The sequence below is a fragment of the Chaetodon auriga genome, chromosome 20, assembly GCF_051107435.1.
Source record: "Chaetodon auriga isolate fChaAug3 chromosome 20, fChaAug3.hap1, whole genome shotgun sequence".
Lineage (NCBI taxonomy): Eukaryota > Metazoa > Chordata > Actinopteri > Chaetodontiformes > Chaetodontidae > Chaetodon > Chaetodon auriga.
Window position 1 is genome coordinate 13,480,227 of NC_135093.1, and position 17,811 is coordinate 13,498,037.

Sequence of the window (17,811 nt, forward strand, 5' to 3'; positions counted from 1 at the left end):
CATTAACTGATAAAAACGTTTAACCAAAAATCACAGCATAAAGCCAACATGTTGCATGTTAATAGAGTTATATTTGTACTGCTCCAAACCATTGCGAATGATTCTGTTACATAAAGCTTTTTATGTGTTGTATATAACATGATGTATTTGCACACGCGCCCTAACAGCCCGATATGACCAAAGATTGCAAGGGGTTTGGTGACGAAATGTTTAAGGAAGTTTGAGGAAACGGTTTTCATATTGTTTTTTTATACACACGAATTATTTGTTTGATATTGCTATATTTCTTATTTTATGTTGATTTGGTAAGGTGGCTTTTTTTTTTTAAACACTTAACATTTTACATTATTTTAATAGTCACACTGCGCAGTTTTGTGCACGGTTGACGCTCGCGAACAATCTCTGTCCTCGCGCGGTACAGATTCACTTTTGCGTTTACAACATGATGTCGTGAAACGGTTGTACTGAAATCCCATCAAAAGTGGAAACAAATTAACAACGTTTGACAATGGCGACTAATTAGCGGGGGTCTCCTTCTCTCACAGCGTTATATAGAGTCACATGTCAAAAACCCTGAAGCTCTGCACTCTTTGAAAATGTCTGATGCTTGGTAAGTTAGCCACCAGAGCATTTCTTTATTTAACCAGCCTCAGTCTCTTCCGTTTTCATGTAAGTTAATTTGAACGTGGACCCCACTTCAATGGAAAAATCTACAAGTTCATACACATTGATTTTTTTTTTCTGGCTATTTGTACATTAATAATATAAATTTAGCAGAAGGTAAATTTAAACGTTGTCACAGAGGACTGGTTTTCTTCTCAGCAGCTCTGAACCTGCCGGAGCCATCAAGGCCATTGACAAGCACTCAGTCCATCAGATCTGCTCAGGACAGGTGGTGTTGAGTTTGGCCACCGCTGTCAAAGAGCTGGTGGAAAACAGCATCGATGCAGGGGCCACCAACATTGGCAAGTATCGATGCACACACAATGATCCTGGGGTCTTCTGTTTGCTGATGAGGTTTTGAGCAGAATCTCCAATATCATGCTTTGAGTTCAGTATCACATTGTTACATGTTTCCAGATGTCAGGCTGAAGGAGTGTGGAGCTGAACTAGTGGAAGTGTCAGACAATGGCAAAGGAGTAGAAGAAGCCAACTTTGAAGGACTGAGTAAGTGTCAGCTTTGTTTATCTTCTACCAGTCCGTCAAAATCTACCTGATGTTTTGGGGGAAGTGAAACCTCTTGTGTCCCTTCCACAGCGTTGAAGCATCACACCTCAAAGCTGAGGGACTTCTCAGATCTCATCCATGTGGAAACGTTTGGCTTCAGAGGTGAAGCCCTCAGCTCTTTATGCGCTCTGAGGTACAACACTTCAACACCACATTCATTCATAAACCTTTATTACCTGTCACCTCGTCAGCTAAAATTCCTTCTGACCCCCCCGGCTCCAGTAACCTGAGTGTGGTGACATGCCACGAGTCCAGCCAGGTGGGCACAAAGCTGGTGTTTGACCATAAAGGCCACCTTGTGCAGCAGTCACCCCACCCCCGGCAGCAGGGCTCCACGGTCAGCCTGCAGCAGCTCTTCTACACGCTGCCTGTTCGACACAAGGAGTTCCAACGCAATATTAAGAAGGTTGGTCATTAAAGCGTCGTTCTCATGTTTCTGCACACTATGTGAACATTTGCGCTTCTTACCAGCATGTAAACGCACCGCCTAAAAGACCTTTTGTCTCTCTCACGCCTATGTCTCTCATTATGAATGAAATATCTGATCGTTCTGTATTTCCAGGAGTATGCCAAAATGATACACATCCTGCAGTCCTACTGTATCGTCTCTACAGGAGTGCGCATTACCTGCTCCAACCAAAATGGGCAGGGAAAGCGCAGCACAGTCCTCAGCACCAGTGGCAGCCAGAGTATGAGAGACAACATCGGGGCCATATTTGGACCAAAACAGGTTGGAACATTGGTCTCATGCTTTTCCTGACAATGGAGCTTGAGTACTTCTAACTTAAGTCAAAATCCAAGACTTGAACAATTTCCCCAACCCATAGAGGAGCTGTGTAATTGCTCTGTTGAAGAAAAATGTGCCAGCTAAAATTTGCCTAATTTGGTTTGCTAAATACTTGTTTTCAATGTCTGCCATGTGTTCTGCAGCTACAGAGTCTTCTGCCCTTTCAGCAAGTGATGCCTACAGAAAATGTTATTGAGGAATATGGACTGAAAGAAGCAGATCTACCCAAACAGATGTTTTCGTGAGTGACACCATTATACTGAATTCCTGTGTATGCCTTCTCTGTTTTTTTCTTAGTTCATTTTTTTAAATGGAAAAACTCTGTTTTGGCAGCATCACAGGGTTTGTGTCTCGAGGAGACCATGGTGTCGGGAGAAGTGCCACAGACAGGCAGTTCTTTTTCATTAATAACCGACCGTGTGATCCCCTTAAGGTAATACATGTTCGGTTTAAGTCCCCCTTGTTGAGCATTTATTAACAGTATACAGACGTTTAATAATGGTTTATAGCACACTGTAATGTAGTTGTAAGTGTTTATATAGACATATTCTATATTAGCACAACAGTGCTGTACTGTGTCATTCATTATCTGTTCTCTCTCAGCCTAATGTCTGGTAATTCCCCATGTGCAGGTGACCAAACTTGTGAACGAAGTGTATCATATGTACAACAGACATCAGTATCCATTTGTTGCCTTGAACATAGCTGTGTCCTCAGGTAAGAAAATTGAACATTATATCAGAAACACGTTACTGTCTTCCAGTATTACATGAGTGTTTTTGTGGTGTTTTTCCAGAGTGTGTGGATGTGAACGTCACCCCAGACAAAAGGCAGATTTTTCTTCAGGAGGAGAAACTCTTGCTGGCTGTTCTAAAGACATCTCTTATCAACATGTATGAGGCTGGAGTCAATAAGATCAGCCTAAACTATACACCCATACCCAGCATCAGTAAGAACTGCTCATTAGATTCAGCCTATTTATCAACACATAAGATGTATATATTGATATTATATCAGAGTAATATCACTTTGAGTGCTTTTCCAGTGCTTTTATTTTGCCTGTCACTTGTCTCTAGATACAACAGCTGAAGTCTGTCCTGTTGTCCCGTCCATGGAGACCACTCCAGAACCTGGAGAGGAACCAGTCACTCTGAGCCCAAAGTTGTCCCTAAACCTGGCTGGCCTTAAAACTGCCTTTTCAAGTCATCAGAGCTCCAATTCTGGGAACAAGTCAAGTGTGTCCAAAGCTGCAAACTGTGGCTCAGCACAGAAAACGCTGCAGTCTTTTTTTAAGGGCACCGTCAAACCTCCTTCCTGCACCCCGAGTGTCAAATCTCCTGTGAAACCTGCAAGAGATCCAGCAAAGTGCTCCCCAGCGGGAAAGTCAGTGCTTGATGCGTTCAGGTACGGTGCGACGTTCAGTGACACAAACTCTGAGAAAGACAGCGCTTTGTCCAGTTGTGAGGTTACCACAGCAACGCCAGATGTTCAGTGTTCTGGTCTGGCGTCCAGTTCTCCTGAGCCAGCTGCCGATGGACCGAGTGTAAAAGATGAGCCATTCGAAGAAACGGCCAACAATAGTCACGTTGTTTCTGAAGAAGCAGAGTGTCAGGATGAGCCGCGCAGCTCCTACAAGGACTATGCTGTTAGTCCAGATGCCAAGAGGGCCAGGACAGAGAAACCGTATTTCCCGACAGAACACCAGTCCAACACTTTTTTTGAGAAATCCTCCTTGACAGTGGACGTTCCAGTCTGCCGACAGAGGAGGACGGTGCCTCTCCACTTCTCTTTCCAGGAGCTGGCGGGGAAGATGAAGAGGTTACAGGATCAGCAGAAACAGAGGGCCGGAGGGGATCTGCTCTATCGACGCTTCAGGGCCAAGATCAACCCCGGAGAAAACCAGAGTGCAGAGGACGAGCTCAAGAGAGAAATAAGGTAGTTCATTTCTGTAACTACTACTGAACGAATGTGTCAGTATTGTTGTTTAATTTCCACACCAGGAAATGATCTTTGTTTCATCCCTACAGCAAAGACATGTTCAAGCAGATGGAGATCATCGGCCAGTTTAACCTGGGCTTCATTATCACCAAATTTAACTCGGACATCTTCATCATTGACCAGCATGCCACGGACGAGAAATACAACTTTGAGATGCTGCAGCAGCACACCGTGCTCCAAGGACAGAAACTCATCGCGTAAGACTTGAAATCAGTTGGAAAATCCTTCCCTCTGTTGTTTAGATTTTCCTTTTTGCTGGTCAGTGATCTACTTTTGTTTTTCTCTCTATGTTTGCAGCCCTCAGAAGCTTCACCTCACTGCTGTCAGTGAAAATGTACTCATCGAGAACATTGAGATTTTCAGAAAGAATGGCTTTGAATTCCTTGTTGATGAGGAGGGTATGAACATTTAAATATTAAATACGAGCGGTTGATCATGAGTTTATTTTATCTGTAGAATGATTTTTCTCCCATTTGATGATTACAAATACTGAAACAGCTTCTTTACCGTGACTGCAGCTCAGGTGATGGAGAGGGTTAAGCTGGTGTCTCTGCCCACCAGTAAAAACTGGACATTTGGCCCAGCTGACATCGAAGAGCTGATCTTCATGCTGAGTGACAGCCCCGGGGTCATGTGCCGACCATCCCGCGTCAGGCAGATGTTTGCCTCCCGAGCCTGTCGAAAATCTGTGAGTTCATAGTGACAACAGTGGTTATAGGACTGTGCAGATGTTTTTGAAGTTGTAATACTGTCCTGGAATTAGTGGAAGCAAATGACTGCATGGAAGATCAACTACACTAGACTAGACACAGACTAATTGAGTGACATTTCTATTTTCCTCACATGATCTCTTGTTTTGCTCATGTCCATCCAAAGGTGATGATTGGTACTGCTCTGAGTGTCAGTGAGATGAGGAAGCTCCTGGTCCACATGGGGGAGATTGACCACCCGTGGAACTGTCCTCACGGCAGGCCCACCATGAGACACCTCGCAAACCTGGACATCATCTCACAAGACTGAGCGTGTCAAGGAAGGAACTGTTGGAGCATTGCACTTTACATTGGCTGGTTGTAAGAGGAGCAGTTGTACTTTCATTCCAGTTTATTTCTGTCACACAGATACAGAGGAGACTGAGTCCAAGTAAGAGATACTGTATATTTGAATGGCTCACATGCTATGCTGTTTAGAATGTTTTTCCTGTTAAGATATGTTAGGTTTTATTTGTACTTTTGCATCAAAAATTATATTTTTTTAGATTTTAACACCTTATTAATCGGGGAAATAAACAAGGTATATTGCAACATGTATTGTTTTTTGTTTTTTGTTTTTGTCATCCATGCTCTTAAATCCAGTGGTGGAAGAAGTATTTAATAGCATACTGAAAATACTCCACTACAAGTAAAAGTGCTGCATTCAAAACCTCAAAGTATCTAAGTATTAGCAGCAAAACAATGGTTTGATTCCAACTTGTGGCCTTTTACTGCATGTTGTTCCCTTTCTCTTTACCCCTGTTCCTCCCTGTTCTGTCTAATAAAGTTAATGCCCAAAAACACATCACTAACGCCAGATATTTACTGTGTAACCCTTTTTGACCGGCAAACGTTGCCGTAGTAGTAAGTGTCCCTTGCCGTTACCATGGAGATAGCTCGCACGAGAGATACATAAACGACGCATTATGACACAGGGGAAAGAAAAGAAGAAAACTACGACAAAAAACGATAAACAGGAAAATGATACAACGTGTGGAAACGCAGAACTGCCACAGACAGCGGAAGAAAAAGAAAAAAGAAAGTCTCTGAGCTGCTCCGCCGGTTTAAAGGTGAACTCAGCGGATGAGGAGCGCGAGCAAACCGACCTCCGAGGCCATCATGTCAGCCAGAGGCAGCCCGAGAGTGACGACACTTCTGAACTCCCCACACTTGTTAGCTTAACTGTACACAGGTAAATAAGCACTTTTAGTATTGATTAGAAAATTACTTTTTAGAGCACCCACACGCCGGACTGGCTGTAACTGACGAGTATGTTTGGGTGTCCTGCTGACAGGTATGAAGGGGAACTGTGTGAAGGCCAGTTTCATGGAGAAGGGGTCGCTTGTTTTGAAGGAGGCCATACTTACAAGGTGCAATGCAAAGACTACTTTAGCCCATTTAAATAGATGGAAATCTATTTAAATATCCTTGTTTGCTTGTTTCCACAAGGCCAAACATAACTATATCATAAAGTCAGTGCTTTGTTTTTCTGAAGGGGCTGTTTTCCAAGGGACTTATGAATGGACGTGGTGTCTTCATACAGGCAGACGGACTGAAATATGAGGTACGATAATGATACAATAACTAATGAACTCTACTGAGCATTTCTTGAGCACTTTTCAAAGTGCTTTACAATAACTCATTATGATGCATATATGCAGACAAAATCTTGAGGTGAATTTCCAATTCAACAGGGAGAGTTCGTGTGCAACAAGCCCAGGGGCCAGGGCACCTACACCTGGCCGGATGGCAGCTCCTATGAGGGGGAGGTGTATAATGGTATACGACATGGGACTGGAACCTATAAATGTGCAAAAAATGGTGTGTCATACAGAGGGCAGTGGGACTGGGGCAAGAGGCATGGAAAGGTATGATCCTACAATTTATATCAGGTGTAGTCTTTTTAATTTTTACATTTTTTAATTAAATTGATTGTCCTTGTGTTAGGGTGCAGTGTATTATAACCAGGAAAAGACCTCTTGGTACAAAGGAGACTGGATGAAGAACAACAGAGAGGGATGGGGGGTGAGACGGTATGTATGGACAGCATGATTAATAATCTTTAGCCTGAGTTGCCATTGAATTGCCCAAAGGTGACATCTGTGTCTTTAACAGCTACCCCTCTGGTAACATTTACTCTGGTGAGTGGAAGAACAACCTAAGACATGGAGCAGGCACAATGAGGTGGCTGAAACCAAGAGAGCAGTATGTTGGCATGTGGCAGAATGGAGTCCAGGTCTGAAAGCACGCCATGCGCACCTATATGTAGCATTATTCCAGTACAATATGTTTTAATACTCCTTAAAAGTCAAACCTGACTTATGTTTTTTGTTGTGAATCACATGAGCTCTCTTCTCTGGCAGCACGGACGAGGCACACACGTCTGGATCCTGAGGCAAGCGAATGGATCCCAGTATTCCCAGAGCAATCAGTACACAGGTGATTTCGTTCAGGGTCATAGGCATGGACAGGGAACCTTTTACTACGCTGGTGGTGCGATCTACGAAGGACAGTGGAGTAACAACAAAAGGCATGCAAAGGTTAGTCAGTGATACAGTCAATACACATTGGTCCCCTAAAATCCAGGGTGAAAACAATTGGAGGCTCCTTACGTGGAAGTGCTTCTTATTAATGCGTCAGAAGTGCATTATAAATAGCAGTGGATTAATCTTGGAGCAGCTATGATCTTTCATCCACATGTGGAAAACATTTCAAACTCAGTGATCTTCCTCAGGCAGCACTGTGGTGTAGTGCTGCAGTGAATTGCACAGAAAAGATTTGCACCTATTGGCTTCTTCTTGTTTGACTCACTCAACACCTATGACACACACAAGTGTAATAAAAAGAAATTGTAAAAATGGCTGTACTGTATGGTTCATAGGGGAAATTCACTTTGAAGGATGGCCGTGTCTTTGAAGGAGAGCTTATGGATGATCAGATGATGACACATAACCTGAATGGAAACGGAGCTCCCATTCCTCTGTGTGGTAAAGACCTACAGTGCTTTCAAAAGGCTTGACCTGCCACCAAGCACATCATTAACAGTGTTAGAGTCCTCAGGTACAACAGCTCACAATTTTGTGTCTGTTACAGGTGCATTTCCGCTGTCAGGTACTGAATCATCTCTCTTAGGACCAGACATGGCTCTGAACATTGAATATCTGCTGGATGTAATCCCTGAGAGGGAGCGGGACGCTGAGCGTAAACAGGTCAGGTCTCACTTTGCACTGTAAAATATTTTCCCCCTTGCCCGTATTTTCATTCCTGGTCCATCCCTGATGCTCTGCCTCATGTGTAACAGGTGGAGTTTGCAGTGCTGATGCAGGGCACAGAGCTAAGGTCTGTCTACAGTTTCTACAGCAGGCTTGGCCATGCCCGCTCCTCAAATAACTTCTTCCTGCTGACTCGCCTGCAGCTCTGGCGCCTGCTCAAAGACTGTAACATCCACCATCACGACATCACTCTGACACAGATCGACCATTTAATCAGGGGTGGGAAGGACTAGCACTCACAATCTCTCCTACATACTTAATCCAACTCACATATACAGGCCAGGACACTGAGAGCTTCATAATTACAGTATTTGTGTAAACTTGGACTCTGAACTTAATGTTTTCACTCTCTGTGTGTCTCAGAGGATGCCACTACAGTGGAGATCCACTCTCCTTTCACCCCCATGCTTCTTCGCAAATTCCCCAGCTGTCTAGTGGTTGTGGCCCACCACATTTACCATAAGGACATGGTGTAAGGGATGACTCCTAACAGATCTTCACCAGTAGATAAATGACATATAACAACTTGTTCACATCAGGATGAATCATGAGAAGTCTGATGATCACAGCTTTCCATTTCGTGCCATCATCATGTCAAAATGCATTTCCAACAGCCTCATCTGTACACTGTGTTGTGTGCTAATTAGTAAATGTTAGCCCGCTAAAATGCTACATCAAGATGGTAAACATGGAAAACATTACAGTATACTGTGTAGCATCAGCATGTTAGCATTGTCATTGTACAGCCTCATAGAAAAGCTAGCGTGGCTGTGGATTCTTAGTCCTTTTCAATTGATGGCAATGAATTTCAAACATTATTCAGTTTGGAAAGAGTTGAAGAGCTCATAGAAATTTCTCAAACTATTAATGAGCTCAGTGATGTTAGAGTTGCAAGGTTTTTAACTAGAGAGCAACACTCGGACACAGAATAACAACCAAAGCAAGAAATGACATAAGGACGCAATTGAGTATAAAGTGTTTTATCCTTGGTAACTAATGTTGAATGGAGAGACATAATTTCTCATCTTTTCACAGGTCACAAAAAAACCTCCTGGCTGCCTGTTTTTCCAAACTGATGACAGACAACATCCTTCCTAATGCTAAGAATGTCAAAGGTGCTAACAATATAGTGTTACTGGCACGTGTGCACATGTATTATGTGACAAAGGAAGATGCAAACTGATTTAACACAGCAAAAGAAGAATCAAATAGGGAAAATAGGACAGTAACACCAGTTATTGAATAAGATTGAGTGAAAAAAGTTGCTAAAAACATAGCAAAATAGTGAAGTGTGCAATGTTTCTGTCTATCAGGGCATCATCAGTTTGTAGGTTCCTCACTTGGCTGCTTTTTTTTCATGTTTTGTCTGAGATGACACACCTACAGAAACTGATGCTCTGTTCTATATGATGCATTAATAAACTGTGCTCATTGACTACGGCTGTGTTGATCCAGGCTTCCTGTTTAGGCGGCCAGACCGTGCTGCGGTGGCCATGAACTACTTGAAGAAGAGCTGGGAAATCTATCAGGTTTACTGCAAAGTCAATGCAGCCCCCAGAGATGACCAGACCACGACTTACCGACACCTGCTGTGGATGTTCAAGGTGCAACAGACTGCAGCATGAAGATTAACATGCATATTATAACTGCTTTGTATTCATTTTTCCCACTTGATGAAAGAATTCAATGTCTTGTGTGGTTGGAAAAAATACATTTTCAATAGCATTCAGTTTGCATCAAAGTGGTCACCTTTGTTTCTCTCTCTCTGGCAACCGCTGCCAGGACCTCCATCTGCTGGACAATAACCTGACAGCAAGGACATTACTGGAGATCATCACTGCAGAGAGCTGTGACCCCAGCAATATGTCCTCCTGTCTTGATCTGGAGGTGTGCCTGTAGTGTTTACCCCAGTTGACTCATTCATTATGTCTCAGTGGCCATTGAAAAATTAGCATTCATCAGCTTACCCATGTTTTGTGTATCACTTCTGTTGTTGTTCCACACTTTCTGTTGCAGATGACATTCCTGGAGTTTTTTGAGGTACTTCTGGGCTCCGCTGAGGTGAAGTGTCAGCAGGTTTCTGGAGGCCTGGAGGAGGGTGGGGCGCTATCCAGCCCCGACACTAAGGCCAGGAGGGACGTACCTGTGGTGGAGGCCAAGGAGAAGATTTTGCAGACTACAAACAGCACTTCTCAGTCGGTCAGATCCTTTTTCTTGACCTCTGCACACCTTACCCACACCAGGTAGAGTGTAGTTATTCCAGCATTCTGCAGCTTATAAGGTAAAGCTGGGAAATTTGCACAAGAAAACAAAGAGTGACTTTTACAGTGAATTCCCCTATCATTTGTTAAATCTCAAGCTCTGAGTCTGTGGTGGTTGGCTGCAACAGGCAATCTAGGATGTATAAGAGGAAAAAATAAAGCTGAACCACAAATGCAATCATTTCACAGCCAATGTGAGTTATGGGCATCTGTCCAGGAGATCACACACCCATCTTTATATGGAAGATAAGACAGACAGATATCTAGAATTGATATCAGCTGTTGATATTAATGAAATATGCTATATAATCATACTCACATCCTATTGTAGACAAGGGACACAGACAGTCAACAAGATGTCAAGATTAAAGTCCATGAGGAACCTCAGCCTGCAGGTTAGTTTTGTTGGTCTTTCAACAAATGTATTATATGTATGTATAAACCACAGAAGGGAAAGGACAGCAGTCTTTTACACGCTATTTTCAGAAAGTGAAATCACATATTCATTGTTGTGACCATATAAAAATAAAGCTTGTAGTCATGTGTATTTATATAGATATTGACAAATAGGTTTAAAGATGCAAATGCACATCTTTCATTTTGACACATTATAATATAACACGTGTCACATTTCCTCCAGGGCACACAGAAGACCAGGGAGATGAAGGAAAGAGTGTGCAAACCAGAGGAGCGGAGGCCAAAGGCCGTGAACTGGAGCTTTGGATGCAGACGATCCATCAATTCTTCAACCATTTTTTCTTCCCGGCTTTTGAGCATAAGCAGTTAGTGTCCATAAACATGAAAGAAGAGAAGCTCTGTCAGGAGGCCCAGAGACGCATCGCTCTGGCTAAGGACCATCACAGTGCCAGGTAGCACACTAGCAGTATTGTGTAGTTAATGGTAGGATCAGTGTGTTAGTTTATGTGCTGTATCATTATTCATAAGATTTAAGTCTAAGCAGCATTACTGTCTTAATATTACAGTATAAAATCTGTATTCAGAATAAGCATAAACACAGCCACCAGATGGCGCCTATCACTTTCCCTGCATGTAGCCACCTTTCCATTCCAGCACCTTTACTCTCATTATTGTGCTGTAGACACGTGTAGTGCTCAGTGTTATACTGTATTATGTTACAGGTAGGAGAGGCGTTTGGAGGCTGGTGAATGACACAGCGATAAAGATGCAGTAGCGTGGCCAGCAGAGACACCTGAGGACCGCAGGATGAAGCCAACTGTTCTGTATTTGACCAAGGGCTGCTAAGGGTCTGTGCATTTCCAGAAAATTTTTGAGGGAAGTTAAGCTCAGGGATTTTGCACAATTTCAATATAAAAATTGTACCTGAACAAATAAAAAGCAATACTCTGTCTTATGGCACATTTTGGTTAGAAGTATAGTTGAAAGAGAATAGTTAGATGCACAACTACTACAGTATTTGTACTTGGATGGAAATGAAGAGTACTGGCCATTTCATTGACTAACTAGAACTTTAATTGGACCATCTTGTGAGATGAAACTATTTTCCATTTTATCTGAAAAAAAAAAAAAAAAGAAAAAAAAATTCTATAAATCAGAATCACTCGGATAATTTTTTTCCCCCTAAAGGGAGTAACGCAAGTAGTAAATACATGTCCATAGTAAAAACTTTAAAAGAGAATCTGCTGCACATTAGAGGGGAGGGGTGAAGACCATTAGGTCACTTGGACAGACAGACTGCCGTATCCGGTCCTTCAGGTCCGGGGTGAAGAGAAGCAGGGCGGACTCAGCTGCCTGGGCCTGAATAAAATACAAAACAACACAAAGATTATTGCAAACTTATCATTCCGGAATAAAGAAATTAAATTGATAGTTATGAGCCTGTTTAATCATGCAATTTAAGTGAGTAAAAGTTTTTAAAAAAGGGGGAAACTTTGACCTGTGGTGACTGAAGAGTCAACACCGAAGACACCGCTGGCAGTGCTGTGGTGACAGTGAGAAGTGAGCCCAGCAGTGAGAGAAGACACATTAGCAACTTACAACATCCGTTTAAACTATGCCAGAAGAAAGTGAGGTGGAGTGACTCCCTCAAAATGATGCAATCACAACATTTTCTCTGCGGATCTGATATTTGAGACTGATGCTTTATTAAAACAAATTCCTCCATAGAAATCCTGCCTGCTGCAGCTTTAGTATGCATTACTGTTGCTAAGGTGTGAAATCCAGGTGTACACACTACGAGTGTATGTATGAGCATCAGTCATACAGTACCTGCTTCCTGCTGAATGGGCAGGTCCTCAGACTGACTTCTGGGACTCTCCATTTCTACATCCACTGCCATAGGTGAGAGCATCTCCAAGGAAACAGTTTCCCGTGGTGAAAGGCTGCATCTCTGTGAAGGCTGGAGGTAACGCTCAAAGTCCAGCCCAGGAATTTCCTGAAAGTACAAGAGAATAACTTATTGATTGTATGGCAAGAGAAAACAGACACAGGACTCTAGTGAAGCCTGGAAATGTGTTTACCTCAACAACGGAGTTGTCTGGTGTGTGACACACAGACTCTTGGGCCTCCACCAGGCCCTGCACAGCAGGAGGCTTGCCGGAAGATGCACAGGGTGACAGCGTGAAACTCAGACATGATGAGGGCTCAGGGGGCTGGGAGACAGGAAGAGGCGTTTTGCAGGGAGAGAGGGAGAGGGAGAGGGGGGTGTCGACAGCTTCAGCTGGTTCATCTTGTTCCTCGTTTACAGAAATGGATGGAAGTGAAGCAGGTACAGGTGCGGGTGTGCTCAATTCAAGAACTGTTTCTGTCTGCCGTGCAGCGCTTCCCTCTGACTGGGTGTCGTTGGAAAGCACTTCCTTAACAGGTGAGAAACAAAGAGAGACATTTCCACTGTCCTTTCTCTTCTGGGATGGCTGAGGAGTGCCACACTGAGACTTTGGTGCTCGTGCTGGAGTTTGGTTCAGGGTAAGATGGAGCTGGACAGGACTGTGGACAGGCTGAGCAGGCGAGCCGGCAGCGTTAACTGGGGTCTGCGCCAGTGCAAGTGATCGCCGAGTGACTCTTCTAGGTGAGAGGTAGTTAGAGCAGGGAGAGGCCTGAGGCAGAATGGCAGCACTCAGACGACTGGATCTCCTCACTGAACCTACAGACACAACAACAAGTGTGACAGCTAGTGGTCCAAATCTTAAAGCTCAAGCAGCGGGGAGACGTACACAAGCAAACACTGAAGCGTCACAAAACCTTTGGTGAAAAGTTATTTTTCTCTCACCTGATGGTTTGGCAGGACTCTCCACCTGGAAGAAGCCTCCATCAAAGACCACAGGGTCAGTCGGTTGGGGCTCTGCCTGGGGCTGCGTCTCTGCTGCGGCTGCCTGCTGTTTGGCTTTCATGGCCGCTTTCACAGCAGCGAGGCGAGACTTTGCTGCTGCTTTGGTTCCTGTCGGCTTGGTGGCTGCAGCTGATGGTTTCTGTGAAAAGGGCAGGAGAGGCATGGTGTCTTTGCATCAGCATCATGACTGTTTGTGCCAAACAGTGAACAAGAATACACACTCAGAAAGAGGCTTCACCTTCACTACTTTCTTCTGTCGCGGCGGCGGCTTGTGCTCCTCCACCCAGCCTCGGCTCTCCGCTTCTTTCAGAGCGGCAAACTTCTTGTTGACATCCTCCACCTGAAAGATGGCAAAAAAGTACAAAATATACTGTCTATGATCCTCTTTGTGTTTGGTGTATGAAACAATGTGCCATCCCTCTCTTATGAGGCACCTGCCTGGAAATAAACCATGTCCCAGAATCCCTGCAGGTCAGTGCAGGTGGTGATCTTCTCCCCTCGGCCCAGCTCGCAGTCGTCCACCAGACCGCTGAACTGGTTGAAACGTTCTTTCATCAGCAGCCTCGCTTGGCCGACTGCTGTACGCATACGGTCCCTCACTAAACCGACAGGAACGAGAATGACACGGGATTACAATTGTTCAGTTGTTCAGAATGATGGGGAACACAGCCATTTTCTACAGCAGCCAATTAAATATGGTCACATATGGAGAGAAGATAAACTCACTCTCTTCTGGGATGGACTCATCCTCCACTATAGGCTCCCAGTGGAGACACAGAGTCGTCAGGCTGTCCGTCTCATTGGCAATTTCCGATCTGAATAATAAACCAAAAAAGAATTAAAAACTATGAATAACATGAAAATTAATTGTAAAACAGTGGACAGATGGAAAAAACAGGTATGTCACCTGAAGTACGGTACGTCGTGCTTTGATTCCAGGGGGCTGCCTGGTGTGGGAGGAGCCACTGTGGGAGGTGTACGAGGAGGCGAGCGGCGAGGGGATGTTTGCCTTGGCTCATCCTGAGGCTCCATGCTGAACACAGGGACCGGTGGAAGACTGAAGCTGAGAGTGACAACAAGGCATTGACACAGGAATCAATTTTTCCAATCATACAAATTTTCTGACAGGCTTCAAAAAAATCTTTGGTGTTGTATATTTACTTCCAAGCAAACAAGACAGAGAATAGACAAACCTTGGTGTAAGGAAGGCGTCTGCTGAGCGGGGGGTGAGAGGCTCGAACCTGAAGGACGACAAGCCAGTGGGAGCCTGGAAGACGAAACCCTGGGGAGCAAAAGAGGACGAAGAGGACGAGTCTTCAGCGGGACCCACAGTGGGGGCGGCGTCGGCCGGAGCCTGGTTCACCACCATGTCTTCCTCCTCAGAGCTTGGTGGTGGGCTGTTGGAAAGAGGCTTTTCCTCAGGCTCCTACACAAGATGGAAATAGCAAATTAATTGATAAACAAGTTACCGGTAAAGTAATTACATACATTTAAATAAAGAAATGCTCACCTTGGGCACAGCAGGCTGGACAGTGTTTGTGACAGTTGCTGTATATCAACAGGAGAGATATATTAAAAAAAACGGCAGAACAAATTAAAACAAGTGTTTGCATCACGTGAGAAAAATAAAACTGATCTTTGTCAGCATTTAATGATACCTGAACAGTTCCTTTCTCCATCAGAAGGGGGGGCCACAGTGTTGACAAACACTCTGCTCCTTGTGATTCTGACATCTGAAGGTGAAGAAAGGCATTTTAAAAATTACAGACGAGTGGTTTTATTGAACATTTAGCATCTCTCTCGGCTTGCTTGCATGGTTACATCTCCTGTGTTTTTGCAGCTTTTATGCCAAAAGACTTAAAAGAAACAAAACAAAAACGAAATGGCCCTGCTGACACTATGGCCGTGGCTCAGTGTGTACCTGCAGACTTGTCCTTAGGTTTGTCTTTCACCACAGGAGCTGCTGTAACAGGAGGCCTGTTGGCTGATCGGGTCGACAAAGCTCGTACGACAGGCTCCCCTGTGGTAGGATGGCATGACACAGAGACACAGATTGAGATGCAAATAAGGAAACACAATCGGGTGAAACCAACACCACAGCTGGCTCTCAAGGTCCACTTATGTGCAAGGATTTGTATTCTTATTCATTACCTGTACAAACTTTGCTCTTAACTGGTGCAGGTGCAGGCTTGACAGGAGCGGCGCGGGTCCGGGTTGATCTTTCCACAGCGGGTTGAGCTATAGGAGGAGCAGGAGGTCAGATCCAAGATACAGCAGGCTGCAGAAGCCTCATTTGAAATAAAGGAACATTCAGCTGAATTTACCTTTCTTTGCCGCTGTATTCGGCTCCTGCATCTTCAGAGGCTGTAGAAAGTTTGACAAAAGAAAAGCAGTGCACCAAAATGCGTGTTAGCTTTTAGCGTTACAGAGGTTGATGTGAGAACATGTGAGAAAGCGATCTTAGAGGAAGTCGTACCCTCTGCACTTGCTGCTGCTGCTTCATTGAACGAGTGACTCTGGTGCTCTGGGATGGAGCCATCTTCACTTTTGTCTGAAAAGCAAACATTCCACATTGATCACTGGAGTCATTCATCTGGGGCAGACAGTTGCAGTAATTTGTGTAAACTAGTTTATTTAGGAGTCCTCCCTCACCTCCTTATCTCTGGTTGAGGCAGCTGAGACCACAGGCAGAGAGACAACGACCCGGGCGTCCTTTGGGTGATACAAGCCAGTCTTGAAAACTCCTTTACGCTCCCTTTCTCTCTTTTCTTTCTCCTTCTCAAGAGCCTTACGCTCTTTCCAACGCTCCAGCTGTTTCATCCTCTCTTCTAGAGCGCGGCCTGCGGAGAAACAGGTGTGGGATACGGCACAAATGAATCCCCGATGATCACTGAGGATGTTTTTAGAACAAATGTGTGTTTATGACATTTGAGCTGAAGCTGGGATGGAAAAACGAAGCCTTACTTTGAGCAAGTTTTCTGCTGTTCACTGTCTTCTCCTGAATGGTTGACATGTTGGCCACTGCCATGGAGGCATCCAGGGAAGACATTTCCAGCTCCTGGAGCTTGTCTAGCTGCCTGCGTGTGTTCACGGCCCGCTCTCGGTTCTCCTTCTGGGACTGAGACCTCCTGCGGGACATTTTGACCCTCAGCATGGACACGCTGGCATCCCGCTGGCGCAGGTGAGCAAATCGAGACTCCATGTTCAGGTATCTGCAATGTTTAGGAAGAGGAACAGACGAATATTATAGCTGCACTGCATGTGTTATTAGAAGTGTTGAGGCACATCATGCAACTAGCACAACAATGAGAAATCAATGTTGAAGTTGAAAGGGTGTAAAATAAGAAAAGCGTTGTAAAAGGCAAACATGTTGAAATGTGTTTTGTAAAAGGAAGAGTACAAAACCAGGCTTACACACACACTGGGGTTTATCCATCTCTTAGCCTTGGTGCAACACATCGGGTTTGAAATTAAAATGCAATGGTCCAGGTCAAGGTGAGACCAAATATTTGTATGGGTTTTTGCAAAGGAATTTAATAGGCGACTATTATCACTTATAATTAATTGCTTTCTCATTGTTTTGGGGGTCAACAAACGCCATAACACCGATTGCAAATCAGAATTTGTTTTCTGTCATGGGAGATTTGACTCCAACCTACATTAGCCAACAGTTAGGTTGACGCTAGTGAATTAGCTGAAGTAAGGTTGACGTTAAAAATCAAAAAGTCACTTAACGTTACAGCAACAAAATATTAACATAGTAGCTAAACAATGTTAGAAGGACGAACATGAAAAAGCGAAAATGCACCATAATGTGAGCCAACCCACGTTGTAACCTTGTGTTTGTGATAAGCTTTTCTTGGACAATCCCAGTTACACATAGCGTATCTACGCTTACGTTAGCTTGGCCGAATGTTCATGAAGCAAGAGGAAGCTACGAACCAAGACAACGGTTCAGTTAATAAGCAACGATGTTTATTTATTACATATATAGAATTACAATTCGAGCCTACCTTTCTTTCTTTCTTTCTTTCTTTAAAAAGACGCACTTAAAAAACAAACTTCCTCTTCTGGCCGTCTACTAAAAGAAATGCTCAACGGACGGACTCAGCCCAGCCTGCAGAAACACAACAATCATGGCGGGTGACTTTTTGAAATTTACCAAAGGGGACGCTGATTGGCTGCAACGTGGAACGGAAGAATCTGCGCT

General features: G+C 44.1%; 3 protein-coding genes across 4 annotated transcripts; 2 read left to right on the forward strand and 1 right to left on the reverse strand.

The window, feature by feature from the left end:
* The first annotated feature begins 394 nt into the window (after positions 1–394).
* Positions 395–5,568, forward strand: pms2 (PMS1 homolog 2, mismatch repair system component). 2 transcript variants are annotated; one of them, XM_076760831.1, is made up of 15 exons: positions 395–610; positions 823–965; positions 1,081–1,167; positions 1,258–1,360; positions 1,450–1,633; positions 1,790–1,957; positions 2,158–2,255; positions 2,348–2,447; positions 2,647–2,731; positions 2,811–2,963; positions 3,091–3,949; positions 4,042–4,209; positions 4,310–4,410; positions 4,531–4,700; positions 4,889–5,568. In XM_076760831.1, the coding sequence occupies exons 1-15, from the start codon at positions 597–599 to the stop codon at positions 5,030–5,032; spliced, it is 2,577 nt and encodes an 858-aa protein (XP_076616946.1). In that variant the 5' UTR covers positions 395–596; the 3' UTR covers positions 5,033–5,568. The 2 variants fall into 2 exon arrangements, with proteins under 2 accessions (XP_076616946.1, XP_076616947.1); XM_076760832.1 differs by having other exon boundaries at positions 418–610; positions 826–965.
* A 79-nt stretch (positions 5,569–5,647) lies between these two features.
* rsph10b (radial spoke head 10 homolog B) lies at positions 5,648–12,140 on the forward strand. The gene is made up of 18 exons (XM_076759266.1): positions 5,648–5,953; positions 6,056–6,131; positions 6,257–6,325; positions 6,456–6,629; positions 6,709–6,794; positions 6,877–6,997; positions 7,125–7,301; positions 7,643–7,748; positions 7,855–7,970; positions 8,063–8,252; positions 8,397–8,505; positions 9,069–9,148; positions 9,489–9,637; positions 9,816–9,920; positions 10,050–10,232; positions 10,626–10,689; positions 10,935–11,163; positions 11,434–12,140. Exons 1-18 carry the CDS (start codon positions 5,688–5,690, stop codon positions 11,435–11,437), a joined length of 2,304 nt encoding a protein of 767 aa, XP_076615381.1. The 5' UTR covers positions 5,648–5,687; the 3' UTR covers positions 11,438–12,140.
* Positions 11,935–16,803, reverse strand: dlgap5 (discs, large (Drosophila) homolog-associated protein 5). Its single transcript, XM_076759267.1, has 18 exons — positions 16,566–16,803; positions 16,254–16,441; positions 16,078–16,152; positions 15,926–15,965; positions 15,753–15,839; positions 15,523–15,621; positions 15,260–15,334; positions 15,112–15,149; positions 14,795–15,027; positions 14,509–14,664; positions 14,328–14,416; positions 14,040–14,200; positions 13,840–13,941; positions 13,542–13,740; positions 12,793–13,415; positions 12,542–12,707; positions 12,210–12,253; positions 11,935–12,070 (listed from the first exon to the last, which is right to left on the reverse strand). The coding sequence occupies exons 1-18, from the start codon at positions 16,801–16,803 to the stop codon at positions 11,963–11,965; spliced, it is 2,721 nt and encodes a 906-aa protein (XP_076615382.1). The 3' UTR covers positions 11,935–11,962.
* Between the last annotated feature and the right edge of the window lie 1,008 nt (positions 16,804–17,811).

What these genes read in the sequence shown, in the direction of transcription:
- pms2 (XM_076760831.1), top strand. An exon ending in AGCTCTTTATGCGCTCTGAG is followed by an intron (nt 1,361 to 1,449) that starts GTACAACACTTC and finishes CCCCGGCTCCAG; the next exon opens with TAACCTGAGTGTGGTGACAT. An exon ending in CAAGGACAGAAACTCATCGC is followed by an intron (nt 4,210 to 4,309) that starts GTAAGACTTGAA and finishes CTATGTTTGCAG; the next exon opens with CCCTCAGAAGCTTCACCTCA.
- rsph10b (XM_076759266.1), top strand. Translation starts at nt 5,688, where the DNA reads ATGACACAGGGGAAAGAAAAGAAGAAAACTACGACAAAAAACGATAAA. An exon ending in GTTAGCTTAACTGTACACAG is followed by an intron (nt 5,954 to 6,055) that starts GTAAATAAGCAC and finishes TCCTGCTGACAG; the next exon opens with GTATGAAGGGGAACTGTGTG. An exon ending in TGAGGAACCTCAGCCTGCAG is followed by an intron (nt 10,690 to 10,934) that starts GTTAGTTTTGTT and finishes CATTTCCTCCAG; the next exon opens with GGCACACAGAAGACCAGGGA.
- dlgap5 (XM_076759267.1), bottom strand. Translation starts at nt 16,803, where the DNA reads ATGGAGTCTCGATTTGCTCACCTGCGCCAGCGGGATGCCAGCGTGTCC. An exon ending in AGCAGCAGCAAGTGCAGAGG is followed by an intron (nt 15,966 to 16,077) that starts GTACGACTTCCT and finishes AACTTTCTACAG; the next exon opens with CCTCTGAAGATGCAGGAGCC. An exon ending in TGAGTCCATCCCAGAAGAGA is followed by an intron (nt 14,201 to 14,327) that starts GTGAGTTTATCT and finishes CTGTCGGTTTAG; the next exon opens with TGAGGGACCGTATGCGTACA.